This window comes from Phyllostomus discolor, chromosome 3, assembly GCF_004126475.2.
Source record: "Phyllostomus discolor isolate MPI-MPIP mPhyDis1 chromosome 3, mPhyDis1.pri.v3, whole genome shotgun sequence".
NCBI classification, from domain to species: domain Eukaryota; kingdom Metazoa; phylum Chordata; class Mammalia; order Chiroptera; family Phyllostomidae; genus Phyllostomus; species Phyllostomus discolor.
Window position 1 is genome coordinate 113,313,169 of NC_040905.2, and position 27,917 is coordinate 113,341,085.

At 56.0% G+C, this 27,917-nt stretch overlaps 3 protein-coding genes and 1 pseudogene across 4 annotated transcripts; 2 read left to right on the forward strand and 2 right to left on the reverse strand.

Moving 5' to 3' along the window:
• The first annotated feature begins 51 nt into the window (after positions 1 to 51).
• CLDN6 (claudin 6) lies at positions 52 to 2,909 on the forward strand. Of its 2 annotated transcripts, none has more exons than XM_036019993.1 (2): positions 52 to 499; positions 2,190 to 2,909. In XM_036019993.1, exon 2 carries the CDS (start codon positions 2,210 to 2,212, stop codon positions 2,873 to 2,875), a length of 666 nt encoding a protein of 221 aa, XP_035875886.1. In that variant the 5' UTR covers positions 52 to 499; positions 2,190 to 2,209; the 3' UTR covers positions 2,876 to 2,909. The 2 variants fall into 2 exon arrangements, with proteins under 2 accessions (XP_035875886.1, XP_028366670.1); XM_028510869.2 differs by having other exon boundaries at positions 53 to 499; positions 2,185 to 2,909.
• An 802-nt stretch (positions 2,910 to 3,711) lies between these two features.
• CLDN9 (claudin 9) lies at positions 3,712 to 5,659 on the reverse strand. The gene has a single exon (XM_036019994.1). The coding sequence runs from the start codon at positions 4,829 to 4,831 to the stop codon at positions 4,178 to 4,180; it is 654 nt and encodes a 217-aa protein (XP_035875887.1). The 5' UTR covers positions 4,832 to 5,659; the 3' UTR covers positions 3,712 to 4,177.
• A 5,441-nt stretch (positions 5,660 to 11,100) lies between these two features.
• On the forward strand, positions 11,101 to 11,861 carry LOC114509272 (annotated as a pseudogene).
• A 2,745-nt stretch (positions 11,862 to 14,606) lies between these two features.
• On the reverse strand, positions 14,607 to 27,794 carry LOC114495675 (fibroin heavy chain-like). Its single transcript, XM_036019960.1, has 42 exons — positions 27,637 to 27,794; positions 27,380 to 27,412; positions 26,343 to 26,372; positions 25,882 to 25,917; positions 25,520 to 25,552; positions 25,363 to 25,422; positions 25,048 to 25,080; positions 24,884 to 24,937; positions 24,718 to 24,750; positions 24,551 to 24,610; positions 24,386 to 24,418; positions 24,093 to 24,125; positions 23,966 to 23,998; positions 23,800 to 23,859; positions 23,636 to 23,668; positions 22,861 to 22,890; positions 22,734 to 22,766; positions 22,576 to 22,644; positions 22,448 to 22,477; positions 21,925 to 21,954; positions 21,815 to 21,847; positions 21,444 to 21,473; positions 21,329 to 21,361; positions 20,585 to 20,620; positions 20,007 to 20,039; positions 19,879 to 19,914; positions 19,620 to 19,640; positions 19,210 to 19,242; positions 18,085 to 18,117; positions 17,970 to 17,999; positions 17,843 to 17,875; positions 17,704 to 17,739; positions 17,271 to 17,402; positions 16,953 to 16,997; positions 16,653 to 16,694; positions 16,505 to 16,537; positions 16,046 to 16,108; positions 15,936 to 15,965; positions 15,786 to 15,845; positions 15,171 to 15,215; positions 15,018 to 15,069; positions 14,607 to 14,783 (listed from the first exon to the last, which is right to left on the reverse strand). The coding sequence occupies exons 1-41, from the start codon at positions 27,701 to 27,703 to the stop codon at positions 15,050 to 15,052; spliced, it is 1,680 nt and encodes a 559-aa protein (XP_035875853.1). The 5' UTR covers positions 27,704 to 27,794; the 3' UTR covers positions 14,607 to 14,783; positions 15,018 to 15,049.
• Positions 27,795 to 27,917: the final 123 nt, after the last annotated feature.

The window sequence follows — 27,917 nt, forward strand, 5'->3', positions numbered from 1 at the left end:
GCAGACGAGCTGGGCTCTCCGGGCTCAGGTCCGGGAGGTGTGTGTGGGCGGAATCAGACACGAGACCACCCAAGGCAGAGATAACTGCAGCTTTATTAAGGACCCCGGGGGTATCATATTAAAATAAGGATGTATCCTTTAATTTCTACCTTAGGATATAATTACCTAGTAAAATGGGTGCTTGTCTCCATTTTCCGAGTATGAAACTAAGGCTCGGGAAAGTGGCGGAGCCGAGACCCAAGTTCCATTTGGCTCCACGCCCTGCGCCCCGACCCGCTGCGGCCCCGACGTCAGCCGCCCGAGTCCCCACACCCGCACCCAGTCTCCAGAGCTGAGGACGTGGAGGTCAAGATTCGCGCACCCTCAGTGGTCTGCTTGGGGTCTCTGCCCCTCCCCGGGGCGGTGGTCCAGTGACGTCACTACCTCTTTAAATTCCCGCCTCCGCCCCATCCTCACACTTGCGGCTCCTAGGAATCTCCGCGGACTCCTTCCTTCTCAGGTGACCCTGCGGGCAGTGTGCGTATTGGGAAGGAGGAGGTGGATACCTAGAGGAACGGGGTGCAGGGGACAGGCAGCATGGACAACCTGGACTGATCTGGCGGCGGCCACTGGGGTCGGCGAGGCCCCGGCGAGGGACAGATCGGGTCCTTCGGCTGTTCGAAAAGGGTTAAACTCCCCTTCCCTCCTCCCCTGGGACAAAGGCACCGAAACCCGGGCGCCCCTCCCCCACCTGCGCTGCATCTGGATCCGTCGCCCCTCCCCCTCACCTGCGGGAGCAGACCCTAGGCGGGCGCCGCCATTAAACTTTACCTCTCGAGCGGCTCCCAGGCTGTTGGGGAGCTGAGGACACCCACCTTCGGGCCGGACTCCCAAGGGAAGTAGGAATCGGGAGCGGGAAGGAGCACCCTCGCCACGAGTCGAGCCCATGGTGTGTGGAAAGGGAATGGGTCGAGGGCAGACGAGGTGCAGGATGCCTAGGCTGGCTGGCCTCGGCTGTAACTCGGCCGGACGGCTGGAGGTGTAGACAGGGGACTGGGACCAGCAAGGGGTGGGCCACCCCGTCTGATCTCCCCCGAGGTCTTCAACTCAGGCTCAGTTGAAAAAGTGAATGGAGAACCTGCCCTCTGGCTACACTGCTGGGCTGGTGCTAGGTTTAGGTCCGAGCGGTGTGCGGGAACTTTGGGCAATGGAGAGCCAGCCACAACAAGAACCCGAACAAAACTGATCCGAGTGGAGACCCCCGACACTAAGTGAGATGTGAGGGGAGACAGGTGTGGGGAGGCTGCTGTAGAAGAACTGGTTCACTGGATAGACCCCAAGGATTTTAGCTCCTTTTAGGGAAGTTGTGTCCTGAGAGGATGGCATTTGGGGCCAAACACACACACACACACACACACACACAAGAAAAATGTCCCTGACCTTGGGGGTATGTTTTGTGGCCCCAAAGGGAGAGCAGAAGAGTGGCCATAGGGAAGGAAGTGCTTTTGGGTGGGAGACCGTTTTTTTCCCCTCATCTCCTCTGCCTCTTCAGGGATTGTTGGCTCGTGCTGGGCTGGGCTGGGCTGGGCTAGGGAAGGTGAAATGGGGATTGGTGAGCCACCCAGAACACAAGATCTCTGAGATCAAACTGGAAACCTCCTGCCTGAGGTATGGAACCATGTTGGGGTGAGGGGTTTGGACACTCCTACTGGCTGGTAAGAGAAAGCTTGGATCTCTAATCTTGGTGGTTTTGAGATTGAAACTCAATAGCTCGAGCCAGCCTTCCGTCTGTACACCCTGTGGAAGATACCTAAAGATTTCGCTGTCACTTCATCCCCTTTTTGTCACTTTGCTGTTTGATAAAATGTACCCATAGTGGCTGAAGCTAGGAACTAACACTTGCTTAGGCTTTATATTATCTTTCATTTGTACTCAAAACAGCCAGGACCAAGTGGCTTATTTATTCACTATTGTAAGACAGTGCCTGTCACATAACTAGGGAAAAAGAAATAAATGGTAAAGCACTAATGCTCATTTTGCCCATAAGAAAAAGAGGCTCAGGGACAGGACATGGCATCCCAACTCCCAGGGTTCATACCTTTGGTGTTCTGTGTGGCCATGGCACATGGCATCAGGGTTGGCAGTCATTGGGAATGAGGAATCTGGACCAGCTGGTCATAAACATTACTCTGTTCTGTCCCTCAACACAGCTTTCAACCTCAACCTCGTCATGGCCTCTGCTGGTTTGCAAATACTGGGGATTGTCCTGACACTGCTTGGCTGGGTGAACGCTCTGGTGTCCTGTGCCCTGCCCCTGTGGAAGGTGACCGCCTTCATCGGCAACAGCATCGTGGTGGCCCAGGTGGTGTGGGAGGGACTGTGGATGTCCTGCGTGGTGCAGAGCACGGGCCAGATGCAGTGCAAGGTGTACGACTCAATGCTGGCGCTGCCCCAGGACCTGCAGGTTGCCCGAGCCCTCTGTGTCATCACCCTCCTCGTTGCCCTGGTGGGCCTGCTGATCTACCTTGGTGGGGCCAAGTGCACCACCTGTGTAGAGGACAAGGACTCCAAGGCCCATCTGGTGCTCACCTCTGGGGTCATCTTTGTCATCTCAGGGGTCCTGACCCTCATCCCCATCTGCTGGACGGCCCATGCCATCATTCAGGACTTCTACAACCCCCTGGTGGCAGAGGCCCAAAAGCGGGAGCTGGGGGCCTCCCTCTACCTGGGCTGGGCAGCATCTGGCCTTTTGTTGCTGGGTGGGGGGCTGCTGTGCTACACCTGCCCTTCCAGGGGGTCTCAGGGCTCCAGCCACTACCTGGCGCGATACTCAGCATCTGCCCCACGCGCCAACTCTCAGGGACCCTCTGAATACCCCACCAAGAATTATGTCTGATGTGGGTGGGAGAGTGGGTTCCCTTGACAATGGAGCCTACCCCTGAGCTGGAATCATCAAAATGCACAATGGTTTCTCGATTGCTTTTGTTTTTCTTTTTATTATTGGGGGAGGGGGTTTTCCTTTTAATCTATTTGATAAACACTGAACCAAGAAGAAACAGACTCCCACCTGGGCTCTGCTGCTGGCCTGTCTTTGGATGATGGAACCAAGGAGACAACACTGAAGAGTTTCTGGATCTTTCTCCACCTTGGACATTCCCATCTGGGAGTCTGGCCTGGCCAGGTGCTTTGTGACAAGTTGCTTTGATGGTCTGTCCCCAAGAGTTCCTGCTGCTGTTGGGGCAGGGCCTCCCTGGATTTGCAGGGATGAGCCCCACCTTGCTGGTCAGGCCTCTAGAAGCCCAGGGACTCTTGAGCATCAAGTAGCCTTGAGAAGGGCAGATGATAAGTTACCAGAAACCACCTACCTCCAAAGATTCTGACCTCTGGTTCTTTCGTCCTCGGCCCAGAGTTGCTTCTCAGCCATGCTGTGGGACCCTGACCCTCATCTCTGGGCCCTGTACACTTCTGCTATGCCACACCCACACTCAGCAATTTTTATTAAATAAAGTGTTTTGTTTTGCTTTGTTACTTGCCTTTGGTGTTGCTGGGAAGCTATTGAGTTCCAGCCCGGTGTGCAGTGAGTGTGAGTGACTGGCCTCCTTTGTTGCCCCCTGCCTAGCATGGCCTGAGTGAGGTTTACCCATAGGGCAGGACCTGGATCAGACCTTGGCTTGAAAAAGCCCTGGGGAGGTCACCTGGGCTTCCCTGCCTAATCACAGATCAAGGCAGCCAGAGGTACAAATAATCTTTATTCTGGGAACTCCATTTGGGGCAGGGGAGTAGGGTGGACCTTCTGGTCCGGCCTGGGTCTCTGAATGCAGGTATGTGCTGGCCAAGCTGGAGCAGACCAGCTCCAGAGCAAGCAGAGCATGATCCTCTGCTTGTTTGAGCCAAGGAGCTACTGTCCTTCGGATGAGGCCCGGGTTCCAGGGGCAGGGGAGGAGGCCCAACCCAGGACCTGGGCAGCAGGAAAAAAAGCAACTGGTTTTGAGAGGCAGGCCAGGAGGTCAGACCCCACTGAGGAGGGCATGGGCTCAACCAGGCCATGTGAGACTAGCCCAGAAGCCAAGCTGGCTGGAGCTCCTGGAAAGTGGGTGTCACGTGGGGAAGGGGTTGGTGGTAGAAGGCAGGGGTTAGAGAAAGCATCCAGCAGAAAGTCCAGGCTCAGAGCAGCGGGTTTCCGGAGACTTCTTTCACCTCACACGTAGTCCCTCTTGTCCATCCCAGAGGTGCCTGAGCGGGAGGGGATGGAGTAGCCCAGCCTGGGTCCTCGGGGCCGGTCGATCTGGGGTGGAGGGCATGTGCAGCAGAGGAGGCCCCCACCCAGCATGAGCAGGGCAGCTGCTGCCCAGCCCAGGTAAAGGGAGGCCCCCAGCTCCCGTTTGAGGGCCTCAGCCACCAGGGGGTTGTAGAAGTCCTGGATGATAGCGTGGGCTGTCCAGCAGATGGGGATGAGAACCAGAATGCCTGAGAGGAGGAGGATGACCCCCCCGGTGAGTACGATGCGGGCTTTGGCACCTTCGTCCTCCACACAGGTGGTGCACTGGGCGCCCGTAATGGCCACCAGCAGGCCAAGCAGGGCCAGCAGGAGGGCAACCACACAGAGGGCTCGGGCAGCCTGCAGGTCCTGGGGCAGCGCCAGAATGGAGTCGTACACCTTGCACTGCATCTGGCCCGTGCTCTGCACCACGCAGGACATCCACAGTCCCTCCCACACCACCTGGGCCACCACGATGCTGTTGCCGATGAAGGCGGTCACCTTCCACAGGGGCAGGGTGCAGGACACCAGGGTCCCCAGCCAGCCCAACACGGCCAGGGTCATGCCCAGGAGTTCTAGGCCAGCTGAAGCCATCTGCCCCTTCGGTTAGGTCTTCTCAACTCTTGGTAGTCCGGTAAACTGAGGAGTGAGTCGTCAGATGCTGCCAAGTAGGGGTCTTGCTCCAGCCAGGAATGGACAGTGTCCTCAGGCCAGGACAGTTCTCACATTTGTAGACCTCTTTCTTACAAGGCACCTCCTCGCTCCGTGCCCCTCACAAGTGTGTCTCTGACCCCCGACAAATACAAAATCTCACAGACCTGCTCAGCTGAGTGGCTGGTATCCCCTCGAGATGCCCGTCGCCCATCAGTCGCCCAGTGGCTGCTTCTTCTGCCACCCTGCAGTCACGCCCCAATCACTGCCCGTCTGACCAGCTACATAGAACCTTCCCTCCAACCCACCTTCAGGCTGGAGAGAGCCTCGTCCCCTCTGACTGGCGCAGGTTCACGCTGAGCAGTATACCCCTGCCGGATGCCACCTGGGGACTGCCGGCTCCTGGCAGCAGGCATGGGGGTTTTAAGGCGGAGGCAGGGGAGGAGCAGCCAAGCGAAGACTGGGGAGGCCAGTGCTACGGAGAGGAGGCGGGGCTGGGAGGGGAGGAGGACTCGAAGTTGGCGGGGAGGGCATACCGTGACCAGGAAGGAACAGGGGAGGAGAGAAGAACATCTATGCCCGTGGGAACCCAGGGACAAAGGAGTGGTGAGACTGAGCATCGGCTCTGGGAGAAGAAATGTAACTGGCTCAGGACAAAGAAGTGAGGCAGTTGCGGGGCTCAGCGCCCCTTCCTGAGACTCCTTCGCCCCTCCCCCGCTGTCCTTGCTCTCCCTGGCCTGGTTCGTTTCTTGATGATGCAAACGTATCCCAGCTTTCCCAGTATCGCGCACCCCCACCCGCCCATACCCCGTGGCTAGGACTCTCCGGAATTCGATCTGTCTCCTGTTTGAGCCCAGAAGCCCTAGCTGCTCCCTAGGGAAGGGCCCCGCCCGCACCGTTCCCTAGGCGACAGGTGCCTGGCGCCCAGCTCAGGTGGCATCGTCCAGGCAACGGCCTAGAAAATCACTCCCTCAGTTATACCTCAGCTCAGGTATGCCCTCTCCACCCCCTCCACTGAAACTGGGGGCCAAGCTGAGTTGCTATGAAGTCTCTAGAGGCCAGAGGATAAAGAGCCTGTTGTAGAAGTGGGGGAGGAGCACTCGCGGCTTGGGTGAAAGGGAAAGAGCAGCAGGGGCAGGAGCTCCCCTTGCCCGTGGGGAGCAAGTGATGGCTCTGGATGAGACACCCAGGAGGAAGGCAACAGGAGTTCGGCCCAGGTGACTCCCGTCTCCCTGAGCCCTGCCTCACAGTCCTCAGGAAAGACCCTGTCCTCAAGGCCAAGCAGAGCTCCATGACACCCTCTGCGGGAGGCGGCCTGGAGGCACACAGACCATAGCTGAAATCCTGCCCCTCTCACCTGGAATAGATAACAAAAGGTCAAGTTCCTTAACCACCTTGGGTCAAAGACCTCTTTGAGAAACCTCCTGAGGCCCACAAACTCGAGCCCCTCATTTTAGGGCATGGGTTATGAATTCCTTCAAGCCCCTCCCTGGGTGCTAAGAACTGCGAATTGTATGAAAGCTGAGGGGTCTGATGAAAATTCCACTCTCCAGGGTGGTTGGGAGGACTCTCAAAGACAGCCCTCTCCTGGGAGATCCTCTCACCTCCATCCCTCCTGAGGAAGAGCAGAGGCCTGACTGCCCTGTGAGAAGGCGTCCCTCAATGTGTGTCCTGGAGGGCGGGAGGACCCCACACACACCTGGTCACTGCACCACCCCTACAACCCTGGGAGAGGGGAGGGTGTTAGGTGTGTCCGCACTTACCCCGAAGGGGCTTTATTCATAAATGACTCTAACTTCAGGTTGGTGCATTGCTCTGGGAGTGGGTTTTAGGATATTTTTGTAAGAGGGGTCTATATTTTCTGCAGATTTGCAAAGGGGTGGTTGACCCCAAAAGTTTGAGAACCCATCCCCCTAAAATGGGGAGACTGAGGCCAGAGATAATCAATCTGTGGGTCTGCAAGTGGGCCCCTGTGATGGGGACCTCCTCTATACCTGGTGCTTCCCACAGGGCCATGGGGCAATGCTGTCCAGTGTGAGGGGCTGACCTGGTGGCCCTTGGATGTCTGAGGACTGTGAGGGGAGTGCTGATGACAGCAGGCTGTGATGGGCATGGAATATCTTGGGCAGGGCTTGCCCAGTTCCTTCAGCCCCTAAGGCTTCAGTTGCATGGGGAGGAAGGGTAGCTGAGCCGAAAGGCAAATAGAAGCAAGCTTTCAGTGGGCTCCCTCTATAGTCGGCAGGACTGCCAGGAATCCAGCTCCACAGGTTTGGGCAGATGTCAGGCGCATTCAGCAAGCCCAGGTCTCTGGAAGGGCCCACCGACCCGCCCACAAGGCCTCCCATCCCAGGCAGCCCCAGGCTAGGGCCTTTTGGGGCCCCCAGGCCCAGCACAGTCTGTCTCCTGCCTTGGCCTTAAGGTGACCCACTCGTCATTCTGGTTTCAGGACTGAGTCCTGCATCCTGGGGAATCTAGGACAGTTGGTCAGCCTGCAGTCAGGCCTGTTTCAGGGCCCACCAGTTCCACAGGCAGCTCTTCAGCACCAACCCCCAACGTTGTCATGGGGCCTTGTCTGTGCTGCACACACACACCAAGGAACCCTAGCGTCCCGAGAAGGCACTAAGGGGCCCCTAATTTTTTTTTAGACCTCAGTTCTTTGGCCCCAAATATCTACATTCAAGAAGGGGGAGACCCCACACTGCTAGGGGCTGGCCAGCCACATGGGAGGTGGGTGTCCAAAGGATAAAGACACCCTCCCTTTTATTCCCCACCTGTAGAGACTGGTCTACCAGAGGTGCCTCCAGGGTGGCCTGGTGGCTTCAGCTTCCTCCTACCTGTCACCCACTCCCCCCACCACACTTTGATAAGGTGCTGCCTAGAGGGAGAGTAAAAGTGGGGCAATTTGTTGGAAAACAGGCCAGAAGAGGGAGGTTGGAGGAGCTGCCCACTGGGGGTGGAGGGAGAGGGAGATTCATAGGCAGGGGTCGGATTCACGGGGCACCTAAGCAAGAATGGACTTCCTGCCCTCAGCCCTTCTTGGAAAGAGGCCAGGAGGCCCCAAGCCCTCTCTGAGCTCCCCTGGTACACCTGGATTCAGTTGCATCTGGAAACCGAAGGGTTGCAGTTGGAGCCTGAAGCTGAGACTGTGATGGGACTGGAATGCCATTGATATGGAGGGTTGAGATCCCCACTGAGGTTAGCAACTCAAGGGCACTTTAACACCTCAGTTGGAATCCCTATCCCCATCTGCCCCTGCCCCAGAAAGAGGTGGGACAGGAGAGCATTCCCCTTCTACCTAGAGAGGAAACCGGGGCAGGGGTCAGCCTTGCTCTCCACCAGCCCCTTCAAGGAGTGGGCCTGGAAGTGGGTTTGGGGGCTACACAACCCAAGGGCATCACCTACTGGGATGATGCCTGAAGCCCCAGTGTTACTGGTACAAAAGCCCATCCAGGTTCCTAAACCTAAAGGTGTGGATCAAACCTTGAGATTCCTTAAGAATTCTCACTGGTTTTACAACCCCCACTTTACAGACATGGAAACACGTTAAGGAAATGTGGCCTATGTGTACATGCATGAAACAGGACCAACCTGATGACACTCCAGACCCTGACTTCAAAGCTGGCTCCTTCCCCAGCCTATGGGGGAGCTCGTAAAGTTGGGCCTTCTGGTGCCTTTCTCTGGAGGCAGCCAGCAGTGCAGCCCAATGGCTAAGCCCCATACTGCCTCCCCACACTGCCACCCCACCTGCACCCCCTCCCCAGAGCCAGCCACCCTCTTGTTCCCCCTACTTCTAGAGGCTCCCTGTGCCAGGAAGTCTCTGCAGAGAGCCACATCTGGATCTGATTCCACAAGAAACCACTCTCCACCCTGACTCACTTTCACCGTGTCTGGGCCTCCGATGCAGAGAGCACTGGTGTTTGCTCACCACCTGCAGCAGGCAGCTCACTGGACCCTGGGTCAGACCTGGTGCCAACCCTGCCCCAGGGCTGCACTGAGCAAGTCACAGCTGCCCTAATCTCAGGTGCCTCCTGGCTGTACAATAAGGGAGAAGTCTGTCCTACTCATCTCCAATCACCAAAGGCATTTGCCCAGGCCACCAGTCCCTCATATATCTTGGGGGTTGCTATAGGTGTTAACAAGCTGTTTTGTCAAGAGGACAATGGCAGCTTCACTTCTAAGCATGGACAGACTCCATTGATTGGGTAGCAATGAACTTTATTAACAGTTGTAATTGTCAGCTTTCAACCAGCAGTAGTTATCCAGGTAGAGTTTTGAGAGTGGAGGTGCTCTCTCAATACTGTCTTTTATTGTTTACTTTGTAAAAATATATTTATTGATTTTAGAGAGAGGAAGGGAGAGAGTCGGAGAGAGAAACATCAATTGGTTGTCTCCCATATGCACCCCAAGTGGGGATCGAACCCACAACCTAGGTATGTGCCCTGATCGGGAATTGAACCCCTAACCTTTCAGTATACAGAACAATATGCAAGTGGGGCTCCAACCAACTGAGCCACACCAGCCAGGGCTCAACATCATCTTCTTGAAAGATACACATTGTTTTGCCCTTCCCATTTACTGTCTGATCCTTAGCTGAGAAGAGAGGAGGGCTACGGGACCTAAAGAGGACAGAGGAAGCGACAGGCCAGCAGGAATGAGAACTTGGCCATCATTCAACGAAGAGGAAAAGACCATCACTCTCTCTCTTTTTTTTTTAATTCCTGTGCCAGTGAAAGTTTTATCAAGGTACTAGTGCCTTAGGCTCCTGTCTGGGGACTCCAAGCGCAACCAGGGCTCCAGGTCAGTGAGGGACAGAGCCTAAAACACAGAGAGGGAAGCTGGGAAGACAGCTCAGGCTGTGGGCTAGCCCCAAAGGGGAAAGGTACTACCCATATGGATTGGATGGTGGCACCCAATGCTGGGTGGCCTTAAGCCCTGGAACCTGTGAGTGTGGCCTTATTTGCAAAAAGGGTCTTTGCAGGTGTAATTAGGTTAAAAATTCAAGATGAGATCCTTCTGGATTTACGGTGGGCCCTATATCCCATGACAGGTGAATCAGGAAAAAAAGGCTGGGAGAGATTTGAGATACAGACACAGGAGAAAGCCATGTGAAGATGGAGACAGAGACTGGAGTGACTTGGCTACAAGCCAAGGAACACCAGGAGCCACCTGACGCTGGATGAGACAAGGAAGAATCCTCCCCTAGAGCCTTGGTAGGGACAGTCCTGCAATACCTTGATTTTGGACTTTTGGCTTCCAGAGCTAGGAAAGAATAAAGTTCTGTTGGTTTAAGCCACCCAGCTGTAGTGACTTGCTACAGTAGTCACAGGAAACTCTTACACTGCCTTTGTTGCTGATAGGTTCCAGGATCTCAGAGGTCCCCCAAGGTCAAGTTGGCTTCCTGATACTGTTGCTACAGAAGAGCCCATTGAGATAGGGCGTCTGCCTGGTTACCTGAGCCCAAGCCACCTGAGTAACAAAGAGAACTTTATTCTGAGTTGTACATGCTGGGGAGAAACTGGGAGGGCAGGTGAAGATGGGGAGAGAACAGGGGCTTCCTCTCATGACTCACCGTGGGAGCTTTCCTGTCCCTTGGGGATGACCTCACAACCCTCATTCCAGGGCCCAGTATCGATTGTTCAACACTATTCCCAGTGCGCCCAGGCCCTCAGGACCCCGAATCTATTTCAGCTGAAAGTATGACTTCAGACTTAGAAGGCAGGATCGAGTTTCCAAAAAGACATACAAACCTAAGCGGAGGAGGGCCTCAGCGATGGCATCCAAACTCTATAAGAGAAAATGAGGCACTGCCCTCTGTAGGTCCCCTGGATCTGTCTCTTGCTTCATAGTGTTTGAATGAAACAGACCCAGGGACTCCCCTTCTTCCAGCTTCCAACCACCCTCCAGCCTGTTAATTCTTTTTCTCCAAGTTTTTAAAAAATAGATTTTAGAGAGAGGAAGAAGAGAAACATCAATTTGTTGTTCCACTTATTCACGCATTCACTGATTGATTCTTGTATGTGCCGTGATAGAGGCCCAAACCCACAGCCTTGGCATATCAGGATGATGCTCTAACCGACCGAGCCACCCGGCCATGGCCTCTCCAACCTCTTTTCCAGTCACCACCTTCAGAACCACCTCAGCCATCCTCAGCCTCCTAAAACAGCCAACACAGTTGGGTGGGGGTTTTTTACCTTAATTTTTTTTGCCAAACCATGAGCTCTCAAATTAATCAGAATTATTCCACCCAGGTGGAGAATGCTGTGAACCGCCTGGTGAAGGTACATCTGTAGACCTCCTACAGCTACCTCTCTCTGGGCTATTTCAACCTCGAAGATGTGGCTCTGGAGGGCATAGGCCACTTCCTCCATGAGCTGGCTGAGGAGAAGCTTGAGGGCACCTAGTTTCTATTAAAGATGCAAAACCAGAGCAGTGGCTGAACCCTGGAAGGACATGCCAAAGCCTTCCCAAGAGGAATGGGGTAAAACTGAAGATGCTGAGATCATGGAGAAGGACCTGAACCTGGAGCTTTTGGATCTGCATGCCTTGGGTTCTACTGACACAGACTGTCATCTCTGTAGCTTTCTGGAGAACCACTTCTTGGATGAGAAGGTGAAACCCATCTAGAAGATGGGTGGCCACCTGGCTAACCTCCACAGGCTGTCCAGCCCCCAAACTGGGCTGGGTGAGGTTCTCCAGCTCACTCTCAATCACCTAGGAGCCTTTGGAGCCCAGAGGTCTTTGAGGGGCCCCTCTGCCCCTCAAAGGGGTCCCCTGGCATCTGGCTTTTGCCTGAGCCTCTCCCTGAAACCACTAGGCATCCATCCTTTTAACCACCCTGGAAGCCTCTTCCATGCATTGGACCAAATGGAAACAATAGCAAAAAGAAAAAAGAGAGTGAAAATGAAATATTTGAGGTACCTTTAGTTAAAATATTTTAAACTTTTGTTTTCATTTCCTCAAGCCACATGCTGTGCCCTGGAGCCCCACCCGCCCAGATCACCACCCAGCTTATCAACACAGGGGATGAATTACATTCTCAAATAACGAGACAAGAGGCTTGCTGTAGGGCAGGAGAAGAAAATGGAATAAATGAGTTTATTTTCAGACTTACTGCTTCCTCCCCCCAAACTGGGCTTCTGCCCTGACAGACCCCTCTTCCCCAGGCCGGGCTCTGCCTCACGCCTTCCAGATCTGTCCGTGGGGAAGGCGGCGAGGAGCAAAGCCCCGTGTCCAGGGTGGGCTGCCTACCCACTCGTCCACGCCGGACTGTCAACAGGGCGGCGACAGGAAGAAGTGAGGTGGTGGCAGCGCCGGCGGCAGGGGAGGTGAGAAAGGGGGCAGTGGCCAGGGGTCGCAGGGCGCAGGCGGCGCCAGTAGGTTGAAAGGCGAGGGCCGTGCGGGCAGCGGCGGCAGCGGTTGTGGGGGCGTCTCGGCTACCAGTGGCGGACGGCCTCGCGCGCCCACAGGCCCGGGAGTGGCGACGATCGCGGTCTCCGGCAACGGCGGCAGCGGCAGGTGCGCGGGCGGTGGCGCAGGCGCAGGCAGGCGTGGGAGGTCCTGCAGGGCGAGAGCGGCGGCGGGCGGCTCCGGCGCGCAAGCCTCGGGAGGTAGCTCGGGCAGCGCCAGGTAGGCGCCGGGGCCCCAAGGTGCCAGCGGCTCGGGCCGCAACGGGAGCGCAGGCAGCGGAGGCAACTCGGCCAGGGCTAGCGCTGAGGACGGCGGGGGCTCCGGTCTCAGACCCGGAGGCAAGCCGGGTAGCGGCGGGTGCGGCAGGGTCGGGGTGGGCGGCCGGGTCAGCGATAGCGACGCACGGGCCCGGCCCAGCCGCGAGTGGGCGCGGGCGCGGACCAGCCGCGGGTGCGAGCGGGAGCGGGGGAGCCGCGCTGCCAGCTTGGTCGTTGTAGTCACTGCGGTCACTGCACTTGCCGCTGCGCCAGAGTTTAGCTCGCGCGGTCAGTCGTGGCCACATACCGCCCGCTGGAGGCCACGCTGGCGGACAGCGGCCGGGCCAATCGGAACCGCTCCCCTCGGGGTTCCAGCCAATCAAGAGCAAATGCGCTAACGGTCTACTAGTCTCGCGCATTGGCTGGCACTAGCTACCCCTGGCAGCCAATCAGAGGCAACAGCGCTTTCTATCTCAGGTCACAGCCAATCACTGTGTTCCCCGGGGGCGCAGCCTCCACAGCCTACTATCCCTGAGACCAGGCGCTGCATTCGCGCGGTGGGCGCCCCCTCCTGGCAAGAGGCTCCACTGAGCCGGGGCTACTCTCCTCGGCACCCTGCCCTGTCTCCCTCGGTGGCCAATAAGGAAATTGTATGGCTCCTCCCTTTTTGGCTTTGCCCTTAGTGATTCCAGACTGAAATGCCTGCGTGTGGGTCAAGATCTAGGCAGATTTCCATTCAGTTATCTTATAGAAAAGATATTAATTCAAAAGCAGAGCCCGACATGTAGCAACGGTGCTAAGATGGGTAAAATCATTTCAAATATGTTTAATCTATTTAATATCGGAATATAGAAACCTTTATTATAACATTAGAACATTTCTAGGTGTGTTAGGAAGGTACCGTCCACTACCCTCACTGAGACAATCTGCTCTGTGGCCCCTGTGCCCAGATGTTGTCTCCTAACCCTTTCTAGGTTGTGGGTTTGGTCCCTCGTCTGGGTGTATACATCCCAGGTCTAGGCACTTAACGGGAAGCAACCAGTAGATGCTTCTCTCTTGCATCAGTATTTCTCTCTCTCCCTTCCTCTCTCTCTAAAAGCAATGAAAAAATGTCTTTGGGTGAGGATTTAAAAACAAAACAAAACAATTCACCAGGTTACACGAGGTGTGGATTTGGAAAAACTCTGAACACAGAGACTCATAGAGACTGATCCTGGGACTGGCCAGGCTCTAGGTCAAAGTTCAGAATAGCAGATCAATCCCCAATTGTGCAACCGCCATTCCAGGCCCAGCCTAGAGAGTAATTTGCTTCTGCATTTCTGGGTGAGTAAAATTTTAATCACGAGATGAGAAAATAAAGTGATCCAACAACACTGGTACTGATAGTGGATTAGTAACTAGCTTTTTAAGATGTTTGTAAACATTCATTAATCTGAGATATCAAATGTCTGATTTATTCATTTCCAACAGTGCTTAGGAAGACATTACTGGTTGGATTCCCCCCAACCTTCCATTACCTTCCATTAAGAGATCAAGTAGATTATGTATGTAATTATTTGAAATGCTAAGGGAACTGAATTACAAGTAGGCTTGTAAGGAATATAAAATATTTAGGGGGGCATCAACCTGTCAAATTTATAATCTAATTGAACATTAATCAAAGAATGTGAAAGTGAGTTTTACATCCAAATTATAAGATTAATCAGTACAATAATGTCCAGAAGTAAGTGTAAAGGCTTAAGAAAAGTGAGATTTTACGTTAGTGACTTTAATGAGTTGATTATAAACTAATACACAAATAATGCACAAGTCCCCTAACTTGGATATATTCCCCCACAAGGTTATTATCAAGTGATGCCCCCTCTCCAAGGGCAGGCCCGAATCTGTTCTGTTCTCATGGTCTCTCACATCAGAGCAAAGCCCCTGGCATACAGCCACACTGTTTGTAGAATGAATGAATGAGGTGCAGGGTAGAGGCTGTAGGCCCATGTGGCCCTAACCTCAGGCAGCCAATGCCCATCTGCCACCCCAACTGTACCATAGCACACAGAGACAAACAGAAGCACATTGCCTTTATTAATACTTTCAGCCCTCAGAAGACCCCAGGCCAGAGACCAAGCCCAAGGGTTGTCTGGCTGTCCTTGCCAAGCAGACGAGGCTCTGGTACAGAGGCGCTCGGGATGGGCAGTGGATCAGCTCAGGTGCTCAGCATTTCCCAAGAGGACAATGGCCTGGGAAGAGGCAGAGCAGGGACCTGTTGAGATGCCCCCTTCTCAGCTCCTGGGGGAAACTGAGCCCTCTCCCTCCTCTGGTCTCTGAGGTCCGTCACTCAGCAGAAACCTACATGTGGTCTGAGAGCCTGCCATTCCTCACAATGACTGGGGGCATCCCCAAGTGCAGCCTGAAGGGATGACAATGGTGGTGGCACTGGTAGTGGGGGACAGGGCCATTGCACTCCCTCTCACCTCCATAGCTATTTCCAGCATCCACTGCTGCCTCACTTCACCTCAGGGCCCCCTAAGGTACAGACAGACAAGCCAGGGGACCCAGGTCACAGAACTTCTGAGTGCTCCTGCTACCTCCAGCTTCACCCTAGGCCTTGGGAGACCCCCACTCACCGAAGGGCCTGGGGCCCAGGTCTGGCCTCAGCTGCTCATAGGGCCCTGGGGGAGGACAGAAGGTGGGAGCACAATGACACCAATAGCCCTTGTTCTTATTGGTCAGCTCCCTATCTTGGCCTAGGTACCAGGCTCATGCTCAGGACCCACTGCTCTACCTGTTCCTCCTCCAATCCCACCCATTCCTGTCCCCCTCACATTCCCTTCACCATGAATGTTCCTTTCATCTCTGCAGGGCTGTGGGGTGGTCCTGGGCCTAGGACCCAGCTCCCTAAAGCCACCCCTCATCCCCTCCATGTTGTTCTACTACACACCCCATTAACCGACTGGCTTGCAACCCCTGTATATGTGCCTCTGGCCCCATATCAGGTTTCAAGATGCACCCCCCTTCCCAGGCCTAGGGCTGGAGGGAGGGCCAAGGAAAGTCCCTCAGAGACTCAGTCTGATCTGCAGAGGGAGAGCTGGCATGGGAATCCCTGCCCTCAGGACCTGGACATCCAGGATGCCCCCAGTTCTCTCAGGGCCTCAGAGGCGCCCCCTGGCCCCCATCCACTTGGCCTGGTCCCAACAGCCCTTGCCAGGGCTCACTCTGCTCCCTGAACTCTCATTTCTTACCATTTCCTTCGGAGGCTGGAGCTGCAGCTTTGGGGTACACCAGGGCTTCCTCGCCATACCCTACAAGAGATCCATGTGATTCATTCCTACCCAGCCCCTGCATGTCCCTTCTCCTCACCCCCTGCACTATGTGCCCTGGGTCCAACTCACCGTTCCTAAAACCATTGGCCCCAGGGAACCCTGGAAGAGGAGAGAGATCAGTCCTGAACTGTCCCTGAGCCTGGAGCCCCCCAAGCCTCTCCAAGCCCAAACCCAGGCACCTGGTTGCAGGAGGACCTCAGGGAAAATCCCAGCTCCCAGACCACCATTCCTGTAACCAAAACCTGCAGGAGAGAGATTGGAGAAGGGCTGGGGAAGAGCGGCGGATAGCACTGGGGAGGCCAGGGTGACCGGCTCATGGACGGATAAACAGACTGGCTCAGATGCCATCCAGAGAGGGGCGCTCACATCCCCCCACCCTCAGCAAGCTAAGCCTGCACAACCTTCTGGAAGCCTCCCCTGACTTCTCTCTGGGCGGTTTCCTTTTCCAACTGGCCTCAGCCTGTCAGTCTACCCTCACCTGAGATAACGGCCATCATTATAGCCCAGTGCATAGTAAATCTTCGCTGGGCAAATAAAGAAAGAGACAGACAGACGTGACAGAGATAGCGACATGGAGGGCTTGCTTGCCGTGAGGGAAGTGTGAGCTTGTGCTCAAGATGAGGGCCCCGGGGGCTCACCAACTTTCTGAGGTTTGAGGCCATCACCAAAGCCTGTGGTGGAGGAAACAGGGGTCAGAGGCTGAGGGGCGGTGGTGGGGATCAGAAGTGGTCACAGTAGGGAATATGGGACGGGAGGAAGGAGAACTCAGACGAAGGGCCTCCTCACCTAGTTCTGCTCCTGGTCCATAGCCATGCAAAGGGTGGTACCCTGTGAGGGGAACAGAGATCGGTGGGGAGGACCCAGACTTTCCCAAGTAGGGTCTTAAGGACTCTGAGGAGGAAGAAGGGATTCTTCCTACCCATAGGGAAAGGAGTCGGAAGAAATGAGTTTAGAAAGCAGCAGGAGAGAGGGAGGATAGGTTCAGGAGGAACTTTCCCGGCCTGAACAGCTGAAGCAGCCTGGGAATAAGGGTGATGGGGGAGTGACCCTGGTCTGGTGTGGGGACAGAGGCAGACAGACTCACACCTGCTTTCTGAGGTTTCAGTCCCCACTGGATGGCTGGAGTCGGTGCTAGGAAGAAAGCCAGGGGACAGGAGTGAACTCTGGGCCAGGCAGGTTGGCACTGCCACAGACTGCCATGGGGGAGGGGCTTGGGGAAACTGCCATATTGGGGGTCACATGGGGTTCAGAGCCAGAGTTCAGACTTTTCTTCAGCTGGCTCACAACAAGCCTCAGTTTCAGCTGAACAATGGGCATGGGAGCTACTGAGCAGCCCAGCCAGGCCCAGCCCCTCCTGGGACCAGGCACACCACCACCCTGAATGGCTCCGCCCTCCACACTGACCTGGGAACTTGCCATTCTGCACTGGAGGAGGGGGCTGGGATTTCAGACCCCAGCCACCTGCCCTATCAGAAGGGCCTCCTGGAGTGGGAAGCCTGGGGAGAAGCAATGGTGGGACCTTCCCATTGCAGGGACCTAGATTGGAGAAGAAGGGAGAGGGCAGTGAACCCAGACCAGTGCCTACCCCAGCTGCCCTCCTGGCCTTGGCCTGGCCAATTCATCAGCCTGCAGTGGCTTCTAGGGCAGAGCTTCCAAGGGGGGACACTGGCCAGGTCAGAAAAAGTCCAGTTTTTGTGAGTCACAACCTGCTCTGGGGACCAGATGACCTAATAACCTCCTGCCATGGTTCCTGCTATTTGCCCACCCAGCCCCACAGCCTTCCAGCAACATCCCTCCCACCTCTCTCCTGCCCACCCTCCAGCCCCTGGGGCCTCACCTGGCTGGGCCCCCAGTCCATTTCCATTGCCATATCCTGGAGAAAAAAACAGGGATGTGAGTGGTAGTATTTGGGGGTTGTGGGGGTCCTGGAAGTAGAGACAGGAGAAGGTACAGAAATAGTGAGTTCCCTCACTTGCCTGGCTTCGGAGGTTTCATATCCCCTCCCAAACCTGTAGGAGAGACAAAGAGACAGCTTCAGAAGGGACCAGCCCCTCCCTAGGTATGAGCCCTCTCTCCCAGACAGTGACACCCTATCATGCTCACCTGGTGCGAGCCCATTCCCTGGTGTGTATCCTGGGAGCAAGAGCAGGGATGAGGGCTGGGGCTGGGGTTGGGGAGACTTCAGGTGGAGGTGGGAGACAGGCAGGGATGGGCTCACCTGGCTTTGGAGGGCTCATGGCCCCTCCTAGTCCTGGGGAGAGACAGATGGAGGCTGAGTGACAGGCGGACTCCACTCTGCCCCTTCTCTTCCTCAGGATCCAACTCTTTGCCCCGTGAGGCCCTGTGCTGCCCTTCCCCTCCCCCCACTTCCCAGAACTCCATGCCTGCCCTGCCTCCCTCAACCCCGCTGGGCCCTTTCACTGAGGAAGGCTGTAGCTCCCAGCCCATTCCTGTAAACTGGGGTGACAGACTGGGGGTTGTGAGGGGGAAAGGTGGAGAGAGTAGAAAGTTTCTAGAGGTAGAGAGGAGTGGCAGCGGGACCTAATTCTGATACCAATTTCAGTTCTGGGGGTTTTCCAACACCACCAAGCAATGTTCAGATACCAGCTGGGTGTCCTACAATTTAATTCAGTTCTGACACTGGCTACCTGGCTACACTATAGCATCAGATTCCACAGGTTAAGGGCTCAGTCCCACAATACTGTGCCCTCCTCCCACTTCAGGTGCCAATTGCCAGTCCAGGTCGTCACCTGTGCTTCTGAGCAACCATCAGTAAAAATCAGAGTTTCCCATGAACTCTGATTTGTTGGGTTCAATTAATTGTCTAGAGTGGCTCCCAGAATTCAGAACAGTTCCCTTATTAAATCACAGGTTTATTATAAAAGATACAACTCGGAAACAGTCGGATGACCAACAAGAATGGGATGAGGTACGTGGGAAGGCCCTTGGAGTTCCCATGCTCCCGCCCACCATTCTCCCTGCACCAGCCTGGGAGGAAGCTCTCCCAACCCTGTCCTCTGGGTGTTTATGGAGGCTTCACTACACAAGCAAGATTCTTGGCCACTGGTGATGGAACTCCTCCAGCATCACCTCCTCCCAGAGGTTGCAACCCTCCAATCATAAGGTGGGTTCCCCTGGCAACCAGCCCCCACCCTTAGGTGACTTAGGGGCTTTCCAAAAGTCACCTCATTAACACAACAAAAAAAAACTTTTATCTCTCAGCATTTAGGAAATTCCAAGACTTTTAGGAGCCAGCTCTGTACCAGGAATGGGAGGAAGACCAAATATATATTTCTTATTATAAATCACAATATCACAGTGGAGGTAGAGAGAAAGGGTTTACCTGGCTTCTGAGGTTTCATGCCCTCACCAATGCCTAGAGAAGAGATGGCAGCAGGTGAGGGACCCATTACCCACCTGCTGGGCTCTCCTCCAGAACCTGGCCTCTTGCCCCTCAGGGCTCACTCCACTACCTGCCCACTCTGCTACCTGGTCCGTGGCCGATGGGAACTGCATGGTCTATGGGGACAGGAGAGGGTAAGGCAGCAGCAGATTGGATGGTGGGCTGCCTTTTCTCCCAACTTAGCAACTAGATGCCACGAGGCCTCCTCTGCTTTATGCCAACTCCAAGTTCTCCAAGTGCAGCAGGAGCCCATGAGGGGTCCATCAGAACAGGGTCTGGGTGAAGACTACCCCTCCCCAAGAGCCCCCTATCTCCTCCTTTCCAGCTGCTCTCAAACCCTCAGTACCTACCTGCTCTGTAGCCATTCTGAGCTGGGGGCCAGTGGGGGTGGGAAGGAAGAATAGGAGGTTTGGGACCCTAGCTAAGGTGGGGTCCCTTTGAAGGAACACAGCCAGAATGTGTTCCTTCCAAGCTGAGCCAGAACCAGTGATCATGGAGGCTTTCCCCAGCCTCTTTTAACACTCAGCAAACCTGCCCCTCAAAAGCCTGGAGGGAAATGGGAGGGGACACCCAGATGCAAACCCACACCCTAGACCCCACCAGTCTCACCTGGCTGGGCTCCCAGTCCATTTCTGGTCCAAAATCCTGCGGGAACATGTGGAAGTCGGGTGTGAGTGGGGTGGGGGAAGCTCTGAGTTTTGGAGAGGTGGAGAGAGACAGCCAGGAATGAGGCTCACCTGGCTTCTGGGGTTTCACACCTGCTCCAAAGCCTGGTGGAGACACAGACAACAGGTGAGGGATCCTGACCCCATCCTTGCACCCCCCGCCCCCAGAACTCTGACCTACTCCTATCTGGTCCATAGCCATTTTTAGCTGCAGGGCCTGTGGGGAGAAGGTGGGGGAATGATAAAGCTGGCCGCAGGGCTGAGGGGCTGAGGCCAGCACTGCGGGACCCTTGGGTTTTCCTCCCACTCCTCTCCCCATGGTCCTTGGTGCCCCTGACACCCTTCACCCCTGAGGCAGGTAGTGCCCCTCTTCTCAGAGTGATGCACAGATCCCCACACAATGCTCTTAGAGTGTCGAGGGAGGTGGTGAAAGAGAGAGGCCTAAGAGAAATGAGGAGGGACAGGACAGCTGTCCTCTCACCGTGGCCAAGGGGTTTCATACCCCTTTCTAGGCCTGGGAAGGAGGAGAGGCTAACACAGACTCCCCCAGGCTTCTATCACACCCCCACCCCCCGGCAAGGAGCCTCTGTTCGACTGGGTCCCTGTGCCTCCCTTCCAATCCCTTAGGGTCCAGGCCCAGCTGCACTCACCTAGCTGGGTTCCCAGTCCATTTCCATTACTATATCCTAGGGAGGCAAAACAGGGGGGGCATGAAGGGCAGTGTGTAGAGGCAGTGCAGAGAGTCAGGAAGCCTCAGAGATGAGATGAGATGCAAGGTGGTCTCTCCCCTTAACTGGTTTCTTTTTCGTTTTTTTTTTATTTTTACTTATTTTTTTTAGAGAGAGGAAGGAAGAGAGAAAGACAGTGATCTGTTGTTCTACTTATTTATGCATTCATCGGTTGCTTCTCCTATGTGCCCTTACCGGGGTTCAAACCGGCAACCTTGGTGTATCAGAATGACACTCTAACCAACTGAGCTATGTGGTCAGGGCCTACCAGAACCTGGTTTCTGAGATTTCTTTTTCTTTTATTTTCCTTTTTCTTTTTTTCCATCATCATTTATCCTCTCTATGCTCTTTCACTTCCACCCACACCCTCCCCCTGCTATCACCATAGTGAGGCTTCACTCCCCCTCCCAGGGCACAGGCCAACCCTCCAATTCCTCACTGCTGGGCACCTAGCTCCCTGGGCCAGGCCAGGCCCCCTGCCCCACCCCCCCTAAGCTCCTAACCCTCTCCTCTCCCTCTGAGAAGCCTGGGCTCCGGGGGGGGGGGGGGGGGGGGGGGGGCGGGGCACGGGCAGGGGGAAGGCCCAGCTGTTTGCAGATCCTGGAGAGATAGGGAAGTGAGAGTAGGAGGTACTATGGCTTCAGAGGCAAGACTACAAGGACTCACCTGGCTTCTGGGGCTTCATGCCTGCTCCAAAGCCTGAAGAAGATTTGGGAGCAGGTGAGGTATTTGGGAGCCCCCTATCAGGGCCTCCCCAGGTTCCTGCCCGCTCCACTCCTACCGGCTCCATATCCATTCTGGGCTGCTGGGCCTAAGGGAAAGGGAGGATGAGCTGAAGGGACTGGGGTTCTGGCTGAAGTGGAGACAAAGTTCCCTCCTCTTGGACCAAGCCAGAAAGCTGTTATCCTTGAGGCTTCCTCCCAGGACCTGCTCAATTATTCACCAGTTCTGCCCCTCCAAGGCCTGGGAGGGAGGCAGGAGAAGACACCCAGACATAGACCCCACTGCCTAGCCTCACCTGGCTGGGCTCCAAGCCTGTGCCCATTCCCGTTCCCCAGTCCTGGGGGTACAGATCCAGGTGGGGTGTGAATAAGGGGAAGGGAGCTCAGGGTTTGGGAGAGGTTGAGAGAAACAGGCTGGGGTGAGGCTTACCTGGCTTCTGGGGCTTCACATGTGCTCCAAAGCCTGGTGGAGAGACAGGGAGCAGGTGAGGGACCTGAGCCCCATCCCTGCGCCTCCCCAGAACTCCAGGATGTCCCTACCTGGTCCATAGCCATTTTGAGCTGCAGGGCCTGGTGGAAGGGGAGAGGGGGCTCTGGGTGCTGGCCTCTCTCTGAGGCTCCACCCTAAGCTTGCCCCTTTAACTCACACCCAAGACCTTGACCTACCCAGCTGGGTCCTAGACTTCCCCCTGGTGTCCAGCCTCCCTCCAGAGGCTGAATGTCACATCTTATTGCCTGTGTCCACCTAGTTGAGTGTCACTGTCATCAGCCTTGTCAACTAGCCAGGTAGGTGAACTCCCTCATGCCTCCTTCCCCTTATCAGCCCAGTGGTATCATCATTAGCTCCAGCCCCTATCGCCTCCTGGTCATTTGGTTTTCAGTGGGCCACGCCCTCTAGTGGGCAGCCTGGGTCCTGGTTGTGTTCATACTCCTTTCCTGTCTGCCTTCCCCTGCCCCAGGCTCTGGGAGGGCCTGTCTCCAGTACATGGCTGGCCCCTGGATGTTTGCTGAATGACTGTTTCTTGCAGGGCACCAAGTGGAAGATGCAGAGTGCGGGTCTCACCTGGCTTCTGAGGTTTTAGTGCTCCGAGACCTGGAAAAGAGAAGGCGTCGCACATGAGTCCACCTCATTCCTCTTCTTCTTTGAGAACTAGGATCAGGCACCCACATCAGCTAACCCCGCAGTGATACCCATGCTCCTGAGTTCCTGGGCCTTGCCTGGCTGTGCTCCTGCTCCCACGAAGGCCCCATTCCCGAATCCTGGGGAGACAGAGCAGGAGCGAGTAAGGAGGAATCTGGGACTTGAGGGGAACAGACAGATACAGAGATACCAGACAGAGTGGGCTCACCTGGCTTCTGGGGTTTTCCATCCCCGCCATAGCCTGGGGAAGAGAGGAGCACATGAGGGACCCAGAATCCCCATCCTGCCCCAGGAACTTGACTTCTTCCCTCATACACCAGCTGCCCCTTCTTTACCTGGTCCCAAGCCATTCGGTGCTGCGAGACCTGTTGGGAAAGCTGGGTGCTGCTGGGGTGGAAATGGCTCCTAGCCTCCCCCACCCGGCCCCACACATCCCTCCATTTATCCTGGCTAGGTTCACAAAGGGGGACAGGTAACAGGGGACTTGTGACAGGAAGGGACCGGGGAGACTGAGGCAGGGAGGAACTGGAGCTGCGACCCCTCCTCACAGTTGCCCTCTGTTTCTGGCCCCTGAAACTCCCAAGTAGTCTAACTCCCGCTGCTTCTTCCTGTGAGTCCAGGAAGTCCAGGGAGTCCAGCCCTATAAATATCAGCTTCCAGGAGCCAGGGTTTTCACTTTCTGCCTAAATCCCCAGGCCTCCAGCCTCAGGACCTGCCCTCTCACTTTCCCTGTCCCATGGGTTCCCTGCCAACAGTCCTGACCACAGTCCTGGAGATGGCATTGGGCTTGTGTGGTTCTGGGCTTGTGGGCTTAGCCTCGGGAGTTGCCGGCCAGGTCAGTGTTGACTAGCACGATGCCTGCTGTGCACAGCTGGACTGACTCAGGGCAGGTGAAACCGGGCAGAAACCGGGGTTGGGGAGGGGTGCACAGGGCCCTGGCCTCTTTCTCTGAGCCCCTCTCCCTGCCGCTTTGACAGTGGGCCCCAGGCCATTGCCAATGCCAGACACTGGACAGGAGCAGCAGTGTGAGGAATGGGCCTGGGAAGGACAAGGACAGGGATGGGTAGGGACAGAGTCAGGAAGCGGGGTCGGGGGCAGGTCTCCGCTCACCTGGTTTCTGCGGTTTCACGCCCCCTCCCAAGCCTGGGGAAAGACCAGGTGCCACTGAGCCATACGTGAACCCTACTCCACAGAAATCCATTTTCTGCCCTCCTGATCACTTAGCTCTTCTCTTCTTCCTTCCTTGAACCCCAGTTTGGTCCAGGTGTCCTCACCTGGCTGGGTTTCGACTCCTGGGAAGGCCCTGGCTCCCATCCCATTCCCATTGACAAATCCTGGGGAGAGCAGGCAAGAAGGAGTTAAGGGGAGGCCAGGCAGCATGGGTGAGCAGGGATGGATGGAAAAAGAGGAACAGGGACACAGGAACAGGGTAGAGCTCACCTGGCTTTTGAGGTTTCATACCCCCTCCAATTCCTGAGTAAGAGATAGGGACCAGGTTAAGGAGCCTGGAGCTCTCTTATACCCCCAAACCCGAGCATATGCCCCAGTTTTCACCATCCTCCCCTACCTGGTCCCTGGCCACCATTCGGAGCTACAGGGCCTATGGAGAGAGAGAGGGCAGAGGAGCTGGGCCAGTGTGGGCTCGCACCTTCCTTCCATGCTGTCCTCCTCCCAGGACCTCTGTGCCCTACTCTCCCCAACAGCTCTTCTCAGGGAGCAAGTTATGAGAAGGGCCTGGAAGTTTGGAAGACCCTTCCGAGACCACGGCTGAAGCATAGCAGTGGCCACAGCAGCCCAACCAAGGGAGCATTCCATAAGAGCAATAGTGCCACAGGGTGAGGGGTGGGTCTCTCCACTCACCTGGCTTCTGGGGTTTCATTCCCGCTCCCAGGCCTGGGGAGAGATAGGGAAAGAGGTTGGCACTGACTCCCACCAGCTCCCCTCCCCCAGAATGCAGATCATGACCCTGAAACCCCCTCTCCCTTGCCTGCCCCTTCCTGCAGCCACTGTCCTAATCACCCTCACCTGGCAGGGCTCCTGCCCCCGGAAAAGTGCTGACTCCTAAACCATTTCTGCTCCCAAATCCTGGGGATACAGAGGTGGGGCTGTAAACCCAGGTTTTTGGCACACAGAGGAACCGGGATGGAAATAAGCAAGGAATGTGCTAGAATGGGGGCATGCTCTCTACTTACCTGGCTTCGAAGGTTTCATTTCCCCTCCCAGGCCTGGGGAGGGACAGAGAGGCTGAGCCTCCTGCCCTCCCCCAAGAACCCAGCTCTCTCCCCTACTGGCCCCCTGATTCCAGCCCTCAACCTTCTCCCTCCCTGAACCCCAAGGTGGTGCCCCCAGCGTCCTCACCTGGCTGGGCTCCCAGCCCTGGGAAGGCACCAGCTCCCAGCCCATTTCCATATCCTGGGCAGACAGAAGCAGAAGGCAGAATAAGGGGAGGAGTGGTCTAGGCTTCAAAGGGAGGCAAACTGATGTTGAGACAGATGCATTGGGCATGGAGAGCAGGGTCTTACCTGGCTTCTGGGGTTTCACTCCCCCTCCAAAGCCTGGAGAGAGAGATAAAGTAGATGAGGGGACGCCAGGGACCCAGTTTCTTCCTAGGGCTCCAAAGTCTTGCTAAGCTGAGGGGTGGGGAAGGGAGTATTTGGAATCCCCACTGAGATGGGCGTGATGTTCTGAAACCAGACAATAGGAACCCATATATTGTCCTTCCCTCTGCTCCCAGTGAGTTACCAGTTCTGCCCTGGGGGAATCTGGGAGAAGGTCCTCCTAATGCTGACCCAGCCCTATCCTCAGCATGCCCTACCCTCCCTCTTCCTCCACCTCACCTGGCTGGGCTGAGACACCTGGGAAGGCCCCTGCTCCTAGCCCATTCCCATTCCCAAATCCTAGGGAGAGCAGGCAAAAGGGGATCAGGGAGGAGGAGTAGACAGTAATGGGAGGGTCATGGCATGATTCGGGGAGATAGGTAGGGTGCAGCCTCACCTGGCTTGTGGGGTTTTACACCCCCTCCAATGCCTGAGAAGGAAATGAGTCAAGTGAGGGTTTCAGGAGACCCCATTTCAGGGATGCCCCTAGAATATGGGCCCCAGTCTCACCACCTCCCTACTCTGAGCCCACCTCTATCTGTTCCATAGCCATTCTGAACTGGAGGGCCCATGGTGAGAGGGAGGAATGAACTGGAGCTGGGGTGGATGTGCAGGACCCTTGGACCCAGCCAGAAACAGCAAACCTGAAGGCTGCCAATCCAGCCCCTCCCTCCAGAGTCGTGCACCAACCCTGCCCCTTCCTTCTAAGGCCTGGAGGGAGCAGGGAGGGGGACCAACCCCAGGCTCCATCATTCTCACCTGGCTGGACTCCCAGGCCATTTCTCTTCCCAAATCCTGGCAGGATAGATAGAGGTGAGGGGTGTGAGAGAAAGACGGAGAAAGAGACAGATTGACAGACAGACAGACCATGCTGGGGCTAGGCAGGACTCTGGCTTCTGAAGTTTAACACCCCCTGGGAAGCCTGGGGGAGACCCAAGAAGGAGGTGAGGAACCCAGGACCCACCCACCTCTGCACAAAGCCTGCTCCCAACTGGCGTAGGAGCCATGCAGTGAGGGGCAGGGTGAGGCGGTACCCGAACAGTCTTGATGGATTCTTTGGGGGCAGAGGGGGGGGGGGGATGTATGTGCAGGAGGGAAAAGAGGAGGCCTGTAGGAAGGGGTATCAGGTGGGCTTCTCTGCCTCAGGAGTGTCAGTGCTGACCCCAGGTATTTCTGAGATGGCTGTCCCCCACCACAAATGCCATTCGTCCACCCCTTACCTGCTCCCAGGCCACTGGGGGGGCCATAACCTGAGGGAGGAATGATGTTTTGAGCCTAAGGGAGGCAGGAGGGGCCAGGAGCTAGGGTGCTCTGCCCTCATTTAGGGGACACAGAGCTGCCCCCACCTCTCAGCCAACTTTACCTGGTCTGTAGCCATTCAGGCTCCCCAAGCCTGTGGGGTCAAGGAGAAGGGGGTAATTTAGGAAGGGGCAAAGACGGCCAAATCTGGATGCTCTCCCTCCCACTCTGCAGAGCGAGAGAGAGTGCACCCCACCCCACCGCAGGCCTCATGGTCTCTCTGTTCACAGGAGGGGCAAGGACAGAATGAGGGAGGCAGGCTGGAGGAGGCTACAAGCGGGGAGCTGTGTCCCTGAGGGCAGGTCTCCTACTCTGTCTGCCTCAGGGATGTGTGTACCTTACTCCTCCATTCCAACTGGAGTGTTTTGGACCCTTCCTTTCCCGAAACTTCATCTTCCTCACCCCCACCCCTCAATCTTTCTCTCCAGCAGCTTAGATGCCTCAGGTCTCTGGAGGGAGGCCCCTCTCCTACCCTTAAGATGGCACAGGTCACCGGCGTGAAGACCCTCCTCTGACACTCAGCCTCTTCCTCCCCTCCCCTTGCCCCAGCTTTCTCCCCTCCCATCCTGTCCCACCTCCAGGCCTTCGGTCCTCTTGCTTCTAGGGATGCATTTCCCCTTTCCTGTCACAACCCTATCCTCTGCTCCATAAGACTCAGCTCCAGGCCCCTCCTCTGAGCATGAGAATATCAGGGCTCTGGGCATTCTCATGCCCAGAGTTGAGATTCTGCCCCATGTCACTCTACTCCAAGGGTGTGGGTCTGTGCTCCCCACACTTGAGCTGACCATGGACAAGACTGGCTGCTAGGAAGACCGAGGGGCTCGGTGCTGTCTTCGGCTGCACATCTGAATCTCAGAGCTGGGGAATATTTGGGGCTGCCCCCCAGAGAGCTCCCAGGCTCCTGGGAGAAGAGACTAGGTCCTCTTCCTGGACCCCAGTGCCAGGAGGGTCCACTTACCTTTCCCTAGGCCAGGAGACAACCAAGGCAGCCCTGGGGAGCAGGGGGTACTAACTCAGGGTGGGGCACAGAGACAGAGAGGGGCGGGACAAAGGTATCTATACCTCAACCCCCCAAAACCCTCCCCAGCCTAGATTTCAGATACCGAATCAACCCTCTCTCTGGAGCTCAACCCTCTGACCCAATGCTCTGCCTATACCCCAGCCACCCAGACCCCAGCCGCCCAGACCCCGCAGCTGCCTGCCACCTGCCCTCACCGCCTTGTAGGCTTTCAGAAGTCAGGCAGAGTAGGAAGAGGGCTGCAGGGAAGGCCCAGGTGCCCATGATGCCTGGCAGAGTGGGAAGGCACGTACACTTTGAGCCTTTAAACACCTCTGCTGGGTGGGGTTCCTTACCCAGGCCCCCCTGCTGTGAGTGACAGAGGCTCTGTTGGCAGGCCCAAGACGCCAGCCCCCACCTCTCTCTGCAGCAGGAGTCCAGCTCCTGGCCTTCTCCCTGCCCCACCCCTCATCCATCACGGGTGCTGACAGCTGGGAAA